Genomic DNA, 12,526 nt, shown 5'->3' with positions numbered 1-12,526 from the left:
AGCAATAAAATTAAACGGATGCATTATTAGTAGTCAAATTATCTCAGGATAACGTGTTTGGTGGTAAAAGATCTCAAGCCTAGAGCAGTTCTTGCACATTTTTGTGTTTTGCCTTCTCATATACATCCACATCATACACATCCATGTGTATACTTCTGTCCAAAAACAACAAATATCTCCATTTTTTCCCTATTTTCATTTACATTAACCTAAATTAAAAGGTAAAAATGTTTCTGCACTCTCCTGTAAAGTTTAAGTGGAGATATTTGTTTTTCTTTGGACAGCAATGACATATCTTAGAAAAAAAGTAAAGGGATCTACCTTGGCTACAGATGACCACATCAGACGCATCAGGCGACAGTGACCAGAGACATTGACACCCTAGTTTAAATACACTAGAGGCTGCGTGCTTTGATGTCTGCACTGTGTTCACCAATCCCAGTCAGGGGAGGTCTCACAACAACCAACGGGGTGATTTGAAGTCCTGTTTAGCAGCCACTGCACACTGCACTGTATGAGATCAAACCACCACGTTGTTCTGGCTCATTTTGCTTTAAAACACTGTTTTTTGTTTGAAGTATACAGTTGGCTGTATTCCAGGACCACTGGAATTAGATCTAGCATGACACCACTTTTTCTTTTCAAATACTGAAACCTTGAGTATCGGCCAACCCCAATCTGATACTTCATCTTTAAATATTCATCCACTTTTAAACTAGCACTTCACTTAAGATCATCAGAGGTAGACTATCATGCTCCAGCATTCTAGTACCCCACTGAAAGAAATATACAGCTAACAAGCTCATGTCAGACAATGAGTGTGGGCTATTTCAGGATAGATTTGTTACAGGGTTCGATCAGATTCCTTCCTTTCTTCCTCTGATATTTAGCATATTCTGATAACATCACCCAACACCAATTCTAACTGGAACAGACGAAAAAGGCTGTGTTTACAATCTTCTGGTTCATAAATAAATGTCACTTTGTAATGCTTAGATGACTCTTAAAGCATTCGCAGCTCAGAAATCAAGCTAAAAACTGAGCATCTCTCAGCACACAGAGAAAAACACCAGACTTCTAGGAATAAATGTAGCAGTGGTAATGACCGGTTAAGACTGAGGTGTTGCTTGACATCCAGACAGCAGTCTGATCAGCTTTGCACATGCTTACCATGTGGTAAAGCCTTTAGTGACTTGGGCTCTTGTGGTGTTTCCGGCACAGACCTCAGGAGACCTTTACCTACACCTGTGCCACACACACTGACACACACACTGATACACACACACTGATACACACACACACTGAGACACACACACACACTGATACACACACACAAACATACAAACACACACAGGACCCTTCACTTCCATGAGTCCATGAGTCAGCCCAGTGAAAGCTCTCACAATCAGTCCACATTAGGAACTCTACAGAGCTGGCTGAGTGCATATGGCCAACAAGGGAACGAATGCAAAGGTTCATCTTGACATGATGGAGAGCTGAAGCTAAAAATAACTCATACTAGGAAATGCCTCGGGTTGTGTAAATTATTCCATCTAACTCATTCCTGTGTCTTATTGCTATGTCAGTTGGCGTGGCTAACTATTTAAGACTTCCTTTTGGCCATGAGAGAAAGCCATAAAGGCCAACCTACTGTAGGAGAAGCTGGAGCGCTCAAAGGAAACACGCAGGACTATTCACTCACTCTACACTCAGTGCTGGCACATACACGCTCCATATTTAGTTCAGGCTATAAAAGCTTGTTAAGCCATTTCTGAAGACACATATAGATTGACACATGGCACAGAGAGCCTATATATTACACTTCTGTCACAGGCCTTCTATAGGCCTATGCACTGATTCCTGATATGAACACATTCTACATGCACCATTTGTTAAATACAAGCAAAAAAAGTAATACATTATTTAAAAATCCATTTAGCACTGTAAATATTTTACAATGTAAGGTGCTGGATCTCGCCTTTTTGGATTTTTAGATAAGACTATATAACACAAACACATGCTATTAGCACTTGGTGTAACTGTGCCCAGATTTACATTCAGGATGCACAATGATACAAGGATCATCTCAGTACTGGCAGATAACTGCTTTAAAAAATCATTGGCCAGACTTGACCAATATTTCAAATATAACAGCATATTAATTGTACTCCAGATGAAAATGTTTAGATAATGATGGGTTACTGTGCTAAAATGTCTTGGTTCATTTTACTGTATTTGTAATTCTCTATTAATAAATGCTATTTTTCTCTGAAATGCTAATCTAGGTAGCTCTAGTCCCACTTTCTTCAGTTTATGTAGCAGCATCTGTGTGAGCATTGGCAGATATCTACATAAAAATCAGCCCAAACAGCCCAGTATTCCTATGGCAATATAGCGGTGGATCCCCAGTGTTGACTCTTCTGATGATCTGGAATCCCTCATTGTGTCTTTTTTTTCATGATTTCTGTTCTTTTGTACTAAATGCATACGGATATATTAGGTCACATTATCACGTAATGTTTCAGTTTCAATGGATATTGCTACCACTATAATAGTGGTTGGGAGAAAAAGATAAATACAGCATAGTATTATGATGTTTTAGGTTAAAAAAATAATAGGTACTGATATACTGCGGCCCAAAATTGAAGCCTACTCGTAGATACGATACCAAAATGCAAACAGATAATGTTTTTAGGAAGGCATGATTAGCAGTCAAAAGTAACATATTACAATAAAAAGCTATATATTACAATATCATACTGCTATACTTTGCAGCAAAATCATGTTGTGTATATACAAAAAGTACTGTAATATTATTGTATTGTGAGGCCTCTAGTGATTCGCGCTAGAGATGCACCTCTATGGGAACATTTCGAGAATATTTCTCATGTACATATCTGCTTATGCTGATACCTAAACATTTATATAATGTAGAAACTGGAACTAAACCCAGCTGGATTAGCAATTAGAGAAATATAATATTTCTTTCTAAAGGATTACAAATGCAGTAAAATGAACAAAATGCTTTTAACGTAGTGACATTCTGCTTTTCTGGAATATCAGTCAAAGCTAAACGTCTGCAGATAATTTCCATGCAATTATTCGCCAGTGCTGATATGAGTCTGATAGCACCCGTACAGAAATCTGATATGGTAATATACGTATTTCAAATGTATGTCAGATATTAGCATGTATGTGTTTTCCTTATATCCAGGTTATATTAGTCACATATGGACATATATGTGACATATACACCGAATTATTTGGAATTGGCCATTTTGAAACGTTGTCCATATATGACCATATACCAACACATGTGTAATACATATAATTGAACAATGTAAGACAGAAAACATTCATATGTAGATATGTGGCGTATATTACTTCTATATGATCTTCTTTGTCTCTCCCACATACTTCCTAATGAAGTAAAAATGAGTGTTATAGCTACATACATAAACACTAAAAGCATGCACATTATCAGATGTGCAATAAAATCATTAAAAGTTGAAATTAATGAAAACATTTAAATAATACTAACAAAACAAATAATGGTAGCAATTATAACTGTACAGCTATGTGTTTAAATATATATGTATGATTCATATATTATGTATATATGCCAAATATTTGGCACATATACAGATTTACATAATATTTACACTGATCAGTCATAACATTATGACCACCTCCTTGTTTCTACACTCATTGTCCACTTTATCAGCTCCACTTACTATATAGGTGCACTTTGTAGTTCTACAGTTACAGACTGTAGTCCATCTGTTTCTCTGCATACTTTGTTAGCCCCCTTTAACCCTTTTCTTCAGTGGTCAGGACCCCCATGGACCCTCACAGAGAAGGTACTATTTGGGTGATTGATCATTCTCAGCACTGCAGTAACACTGATGTGGTGGTGGTGTGTTAGTGTGTGTTGTGCTGGTACGAGTGGATCAGACACAGCAGTGCTGCTGGAGTTTTTAAACACTGTGTCCACTCACTGTCCACTCTATTAGACACTCCTACCTTGTCAGTCCACCTTGTAGATGTAAAGTCAGAGACGATAGCTCATCTGCTGCTGCACAGTTTGTGTTGGTCATCCTCTAGTCCTTCATCAGTGGTCACAGGATGCTGCCCACAGGATGCTGCTGGCTGGATATTTTTGGTTGGTGGACTATTCTCAGTCCAGCAGAGACACTGAGGTGTTTAAAAACTCCAGCAGCACTGCTGTGTCTGACCCACTCAGACCAGAGCAACACACACTAACACACCACCACCACATCAGTGTCACTGCAGTGCTGAGAATGATCCACCACCCAAATAGTACCTGCTCTGTGAGGGTCCATGGGGGTCCTGACCACTGAAGAAAAGGGTTAAAGGGGGCTGACAAAGTATGCAGAGAAACAGATGGACTACAGTCTGTATAGTAGAACTACGAAGTGCACTAATATAGTAAGTGGAACTGATAAAATGGACAATGAGTGTAGAAACAAGGAGGTGGTCATAATGTTATGCCTGATCAGTATATATGTACATATACTTTAAAACATATGCCTGACTCTTATGATACCTGTGCATATATGGCCATATATCAGCTTTTCGTTTGGGTATCGTGTAGCTCTAGCTTCCCACCTCTAATTACAATGACATATTCTATCCCTTCTCATCATCTTAAAGCGCTCTTAAACTGCTGGTTCCGTTCTAGAGATTCATCCCCATGTGCAGCGGCCTCCGCCTCAACATCTCAAACGTTTCGCATCTGCTCGACATCTGAAGCACTAACTCAGTATTATGTCAGGAAAACTGCGCCGTTCAGATCCTGTCGTTCCAGTCACAACATCTGAGACGAATCTCGCGTCCAAATCTTTCCTCTACAGTCAGTGTGAGCGCTGCACTGGAGCTGCTCCTCCTTTCCGACCTGTCCATCTCCTCCTCTGTCTGATTCCAGACCCAATGGAGAGTAAACGGATATGACTGAAACACAGCAGCCGAGACACGCTGAGATACGACGAGCTTTCAGCAAAGACGAGGCTGAATTCAGCTACCTATTCGAATTATCCCGTTCCACCTTAAATGGTGCAGCAGCTACATTCTGGCGCCTCTTGTGCGAATTGATCCGTTCCACCTTAAATAGTGCAGCAGTTACAGTCTGGCGCCTGAGCAGCCTGAGGCGCCAGAATGTAGCTGCTGCACCATTTAAGGTGGAACGGGATAATTCGAACAAGACGCTGGCGAATGAATCAACTTCAGCAAAGCCAGCAATCACAGAATATCATCTTTGTCCGCTGACTCTCGTTCACACCCTGATTCCTCTGACCATTTTACGCCGTCAGCACAACAGACGACAGGTGACGAGTAGAGTGGGCGATTTCACAGGCCCACCGACAGCACGAATAAAGGATAATAATGAAAAATAATAATAATGCGCATTAAACAGCGATGTCATTCTCAATCAGAGGCACGTCACGAGGCTGAAAGTGCACCTTTTCATTATTAAAATTCAACCAGCTGCCGCTGTTTTTCTTTCACGTTTTGTAATGTCACGTTTGCTCTCCTGCTTACCTCATTTTACCGTTTTCTCCAGCACGAATGAATGAATTCACGAAGCGGAGGCGGCGCGGTGTGTCTCCGGACAATCAGCGGCGCATTTACTCTCAGCACGGCCCGATTTTCAGATGTGGAGAATCACAAAACATAAAGATTTCAGAAAAAAGCGTTCAGATTTAGATGGATGATGAAGCGACGCGACACCGGTCCGCGGATGGTGGGCAGCGCAGCTTTCTCAAAGGCTCGGCCAGCTGAGGGGCGTTTACATGTGGCGACTTGTGCTCATATGAAACTGAAATTAATTCCATGTTCAGACGAACATCGTTGTGGATTTTTACGAGTGGCGAACGCGCTCCAGAGATGCCATTTTTCCTCCCTCGTGATGTGAGCAGTGTGAGGGGAGCGTTCTCTAAACACTGTCCGTAAACCCCCGCCCTCTGGTGGCCAGCTTCAAGTACTGCAACTGACTTGACTGGCACGTTGAGTGGTAGAGGAGCTAAAACCACACACTAGAGGTGGGCGATATGGCAAAAATGTACATCACGATACTTCAAAAAGTTTGTCACGATATATATTTTCTCTAAAATGCAATAAACTGAAATATAATGATTACGTTCCACATTTCACATAATGCACTGCACTATATCCAATAAAAAAGGACTATGCTCTCTTTGTACTCAAACGTGCAGTTGGTAAGTGTTTTTAAGTAGTGACGATATCCGCGATATGCTCAGAAAAGCATACAGGGATGCAATTTATCACGATAACGATATATATTGTCATACTGCCCAGCTCTACCATGTACTCAGGTGGTCCTGCTACAATCAAATGAAAACTCAAGCTGAAGTAAAAGTAGCCACCAAAAACAACTTAGGAGTGAGTAAAAATTATGTCCAAAAATTATTTACTTAGCACCTTATAGAACTGCAATGAACTCATCTCCTTCAGAATAGAATTCAGAATAGAATTCTTTGGCAATAATTTAGCTTGTAACGTTTGGAGAAAGAAGGGTTTCATGTATGATTCCAAGAACACCATATATACACCTGCTGACTGTGTTTTATGAAGTAAAGTATGAAGGTGGGAGCTGCTTCTCTGCAAACAGTACTGGGCCATTAAACATCACCAAAGGAAACATGAATGGAGTGACGTACTGGAACTTCATCGGTCAAGAAATTGAATCTTGGCAACAACCACAAAATAAAGTCCAAATAACTCAGGCCTGCTAAAACAGAAGGGGGGTGTGCTTGTATGGCCTAGCACATCGGCTGAGTTCAATACCAAAAACTTCTGGAGGATTTTGAAATTGTGAATCCATCAGTGCCTGACCTCACAAACGCTCTTGGCTAAATGGCTAAATGCAATCAACTCCTCACAGCAATGTTCCAACATCTAGTGTAAAGCCTTCCCAGAAAAGTATAGACTGTTACTGCAGCAAAAGGCAAACAAATTCCCAATTAATACCCTTGATTTCAGAGGAAATGTTGGAAAAGCAGGCATCTACAAACTTTTGAAGTATATAACTGCACAAAATTCAATCACAACAGATCAATCAGAACAAGTTTTGTGGCATTTTTCCTCATCATACTAAAGTTATTTGTTGGACATGAATAAGTTAAGACCATCGCCTAAGGCCTCAGTTAACTGCATTTTTTAAAGCATTTGAAACAGAGGTTGCATCAGTTCACTGCATCAGCTGACTGTACTGTACTGTACATCTTGCTGTGTTTTCTGACAAAACCTTCTTAAAAAATTAAGAACATTCTTCCATCTTGTCAGAGCTTGGTTATTATTTAGAACAGAGATGCCCGGTCCTGGTCCTGGAGATCTACCACCCTGGAGAGTTCAGATCCAAAAACACCTGGCTCTATTATTCAGATATCCCTGAAGGCCTTCATTACCAGGATCAGGTGTGTTAGATTTGGGTTAGAGCTTCAATCTGCAGGGTGGTAGGACCAGGATTGAGCACCTCTGATTTAGAATCAGAGAATGCATTTTGCACAATTTCAACTAGACTAAAAAAAATATCAGGCAGAGCATCTAGTAAATTGGTGCAGTGATCCTATACACTCCAAATGGGCTGAGCAGAAACTATGTATTATATACACTCTATAGGTACACTCCTTGTATCTACACTCTATCAGCTCTACTTACCACTAGGTGCACTTTGTAGTTCTACAATTACAGACTGTAGACCATCTGCTTCTCTGCGTGCTTTGTTAGCCCCACTATAAATGTAGATCTACAAAGTGCACCAATATGGTAAGCAACTGAGTGTTGATACAAGGTTTCTCTTGGGGGTTAAAGTGAATAAGTATTGTATATTGTGAAGAGTATGTATTTAAGGGTGGGTGCTTGTTTTGTTTTAAGAATAAAAAAGTAGAAGAAGAAGCTGTTAGTAGTTTTCTTTGGCTCAGTGCACTGAGAGTCACTGAAAGAAGGTTCAGGAGGGGGCTGCTGATGCAAATATTGTGCTGGACCTTGAAGGCTGAGGAAGCAAATCAGCCTTGCATTTGAGTACTTACAGATTTAATCTTCTCCAAAGCACTCCAAGTTCTCCAAGCATGAGAAAACACAAAATTCCTGTTTGCCTCAAGCCTGTAAAATATTGTTTTAAAGGAACATTTCAGTCAACAAGTGTTGCCAACAATAAATGCAACCACTTAAAATAATGCAGATGACATCAGGCTAATTAGTGACTATTAGCTCTCTCTCACTATTACCCACATTAGCATGCGTCATAAAGCTGTTGCTTTATCTTTTAGTTCCATATATTTTTGGTCACATTTTCACTCAAAATGTAAATGTAAAACTTGGCAGGGCTGAATTAATTTAATCCTGAACACAGTATCAAAGTTGTTTAAGGTTATAATTAAATTTGTCAGGTTGTAGTGTGTTGTTTCATGACACATTTACACAGTTAGCTTTTGTTCTTGATCGCCATTTAACCCAGCCAATACCAGCATGGCTACTGATTCACGTCTTATCGAACTTCAGTTATCTCATATGCCATATGCTGTCAGTATTAAAAACATTAATATTCAAGGCTGGCTTTACATTGTAAAGCTTTCATGCAACTAGTTGCATTTTGAGAGTTGCTTGCAACATCATTTCCATGCAACTTGACAATTACGCAAAAGCAATTTAAAAACTGCTATATCTATACAGTGGGGTCCAAAAGTCTGAGCGCACTGGTGAAAAGGCCTGTGTTTTGCACAGGCTTTTTCAGCATAACAATCACTTATTAGCATAACAATTTGAGTGAAAAGTGGAATCGTTGAATGTCTGCATGAATTTCAGAATGTCACCATGCCTTCCTTTTGCTTTAATGACAGCAAACAGTCAGCAAGCGCACTCCGTAGGTTTGTGCAAAAGCATCTGATCAGTAGATCAAATCCAACTTAGAGTTGCCTGAAGATTTGTTTCAATGGAAATAATACGACTACAAAAAATGTGGCCTTTTTTGTACAAAGACCTCAACATTGTCAACTTCAAAAAATGTGAACCGTAATCTAGAAATAGTGAAGAATTTTTAATATCTCTTCCTCATCTTAACTTTCATAACTTTTCTTTGTTTTAAAAATTGAAGATTCTAAAACTTTCTGTCGTTTATTTTCCAGTTTTAAAAGAAAAAGAAAACACTTTCATATTTCACTGTATATGTGTCATTTATCTGTCTATCTAGGGCTCTTGTGTCTTCACTTGTTAAACTGTCAGTCCCTTTGTATGTACATTATACACTGTCAAATAAAGCATGTTTTTTAAAAAAAAAAATCTGTTGTGTGCATGTTAAAACGGCATGCAAAAATTGCTCTTGGGCTCCCCCTACAGTTTCAGAGTGCATTTGAATTTTACACCACTGTTGTAAGTACAAATCACGCTGTCGGCCTCCCTCATGTGCACATGCATGTGTTGATGAGCTAAATGATACAGAATCCGACTCCTCTTCGCGCGCACGAAGGCAACTTCTATGTTTCTGTGTGTAAACAACTGAAATTTTGAATGTAATCTGTAGGGTGAACGCAAAGGAGAGATAGAATTCAGCACAACGCCTGCCTCAGAAGAGAAAGGACCATGCCAACTTACACGGCAGAGTTATAATACAGGAGTTTGCAAACATAAGGCTTATTTGGTGAGAGATTGACAAAGACTGTCCCAAACTTTTTGGTGTGAGCTGAATTTATCTCTTTGCATACTGGCCTGAAACAGGACTGAGGTTAGATGATTTTTGGCATCATGGTAAACTACAAAACTCCGTGAGACAGGGATGACACCGGCAAGGTTACAGCGTAAGCTGCAATCTTTCATAACATAGGCAGAGATGTACACTGTGTCAGATTTAGGGCTGCAACTAACGATTATTTTGGTAGTCGACTAATCTGTCGATTATTTTTTATTTTATTTATTTATTTATTTTTATTAGTCGATTAGTCGACGATTATTTTTTGTTATGCCCTCCCTTTCTGCTTCCTGTGGGCGTGGCTTCTGCTTGACCGCTTAATTAAATGTATTTGTAACATTAATACATGTAATCAACATAAAAGTAAAATAAAGAAATTTAATAATATAAATTAAGGTGCAAGAAGGCTTTCGAATGAAGATAACGTGTAAAATGTAACTCAAAATAGCCTCTGTCCCAGCATACTGGGCTGTTAAGTTGCAGAAGTTGTAACTCTGCAAGTCAAAAAAAAAATTTATAATAAGTTTGCTTAAGGTGAAAGTCAGGTACGTATAAAATCTTGCTGGGTCTGGAAGTCCAAAGGTTCAAATAAGGCTTCAAATAAAAAAAAGAACTTCTCCCAGTCCAAAATAACTATTAGCTATAGTTTACAAAAGCTTTTAATTGCAGTGCAGGCACGTGAGCATGTTGACGTGCTCTGGAGCGAGGCTGGCTCTTATGGCAAGCCAAGAGGGTCAGAACTCGTCAGGGTTTTGACGGCGTATAAAGCGCGCACTATGTTTAAAAACGCCGTCCAGAGCGGCGTTTAAGGGTTTTCTTTTCGCCGTCAGGTAAACGCGAGGCGCCGCCAGGCGCTTAGTTAACGCCACCACGCGTCTCATAAGCAGAAATGACCTGAATTTACAGATCCCCTCCTTCCCCAACAGGTTCAGCCCTGGCTTTAGTTTGGTTTGCCCAGTTCGAAACTCAGTGATAGCCAAGAGAATTTTTTATTGCTTCCAGTGACTTAATTCCTCATGTGGAGCCACTGCAGTCCACACTAACGAACTAAGGGGATCTCTTAACAACATCAAGTAAAAAGCGCGGATTTAGTTTAAGGAGGCTTGTGATTTCGTATCCACTGTACAACCTGCAACCACGATGCCTGTAACTGTTTCACACGATTGAGTAGTCAGAAGATAATTAAAGCTGTCAGTATGAGCAAAGTAAACACATTCACTTCTCACAAGTTCTGCTTTTGTCCATCTTGGGGCAAAGGAAAGTGAACAACCTTACAGCAGAGCTATCCACAGGCCCACATGTAGGCTACATAGCCTGCTTGCTGCATGCATGTATATTCGAAAAACCCAGCACCGTATTCAGTGGAAGCTATAAAAATTCTCCTGGCTATCACTGAGTTTCGAACTGGGCAAACCGACTCTCCGTATAACCCTCCCCCTGCCAGGGCTGAACCTGTTGGGGAAGGAGAGGATCTGTAAATTCAGGTCATTTCTGCTTATGAGACGCGTGGTGGCGTTAACTAAGCGCCTGGCGGCGCCTCGCGTTTACCCGACGGCGAAAAGAAAACCCTTAAACGTCGCTCTGGACGGCGTTTTTAAACATAGTGCGCGCTTTATACGCCGTCAAAACCCTGACGAGTTCTGACCCTCTTGGCTTGCCATAGACTTTATACATGCAGCGTTTGAGCTGCGGGGCAGCGAGAAAGATATACAGACATTCCAGACGGACAGAGGGTCACATCAGTCACTCTGCTCAACAAAAATATAATTTATGAATGTACACGGTATATTTGTTTCTCCTGGACAGCATCAGACTTCTGATAAGGAAAAATTTCAAGCCTGGTGGACCAACCGGGAAATCTCTCTGCAGCACAGTGTTTAACTCTTTCGTGATGAATATTTTTTTCTGTTTGTATATGTTTTTCTGTTTATTTTTCATTGATTTTTATGGCTTATTTAGTGTATTTTACTGCTTTTTCCTGTTAGCCGTGAGATTGTCTTGCATTTTATTTCCTCTTTTAGCTCTTGTCAACAAATAAAAACCAGTCATTTTTACTTTATTGTTCTTCCCTATTATACGTCAGTGTACCATCCAAAAGATTTTTAAACTGTTATTTTATGGCAAAACTGTTACATAATGTTGTTTTAAGCCTTTGATAATTAACTTGTTCTGTCCTATAAGTTCACTGCGGTCTCGTCTTCTGTAAAAATGATCAACTTTTCATCCAGTCTGAGTCTGAGCTCTGTACAGTTAGGAGGCATCAAGAGAAACAATGAACGGAGGTCACAGTAACGGCAGATTAAAGAATAAACAGAGGCACTAGCAGCCGTTTAAACAGCTGTTAGCATTAACTGGCTAGTTAGCACAGCTAGTTATAGAAACGTTAGCTTCGAGAAACTCATGCTTTTTTATGGCTCAGGAAACTGACAGAATGAAAAAACACCAACCGTCAGACGAGAAGGGGTATCTCTTCATCTCCTGTCTGATTTTCTTGTCCACTGAACTGGTGAAATCGGTTGTTTTAAAGTACGTCGGTCGACGTGATCACGTGGTGCGTTTCGGCATTTTGATTGGCTGTTTCATGTGACTTGTTCCACAAAGTTGAGACGCTTGCAACGGTTGCACCCGAGTTTCAAATGAGTTAAAGGACGCTTTACATTATGCAACTCAGGCGCAATTTAGTTTCATGTAGGTTTCAGCAACTAAAGTTGCATTAGAGTTTCACCTTGTAAAGTCAGTCTACGTTTTACATTAAAAAGGCAAACATCTTTGATGATCCATAAAAAATTACAACCAAACTTG

General features: G+C 40.0%; 1 protein-coding gene across 2 annotated transcripts in view; it reads right to left on the bottom strand.

Moving 5' to 3' along the window:
- Nucleotides 1-5,947, bottom strand: part of evla (Enah/Vasp-like a) — a 74,036-nt gene extending 68,089 nt beyond the window's left edge. Inside the window, exon 1 of one of the 2 annotated variants that reach the window (XM_036592545.1) lies at nucleotides 5,560-5,947. In XM_036592545.1, coding sequence (XP_036448438.1) covers nucleotides 5,560-5,564 — 5 coding nt within the window. In that variant the 5' untranslated portion in view covers nucleotides 5,565-5,947. Of the gene's footprint in view, nucleotides 1-321; nucleotides 383-5,559 lie in introns of those variants that run through there. The other variant, XM_036592547.1, reaches the window with a different exon arrangement.
- Nucleotides 5,948-12,526: the final 6,579 nt, after the last annotated feature.

This window comes from Colossoma macropomum, unplaced genomic scaffold (assembly GCF_904425465.1).
Source record: "Colossoma macropomum unplaced genomic scaffold, Colossoma_macropomum, whole genome shotgun sequence".
In the NCBI taxonomy this organism is placed as follows: domain Eukaryota; kingdom Metazoa; phylum Chordata; class Actinopteri; order Characiformes; family Serrasalmidae; genus Colossoma; species Colossoma macropomum.
The sequence above is the reverse complement of the archived record's forward strand: the minus strand, read 5'-3'. Positions and strand labels throughout refer to the sequence as shown.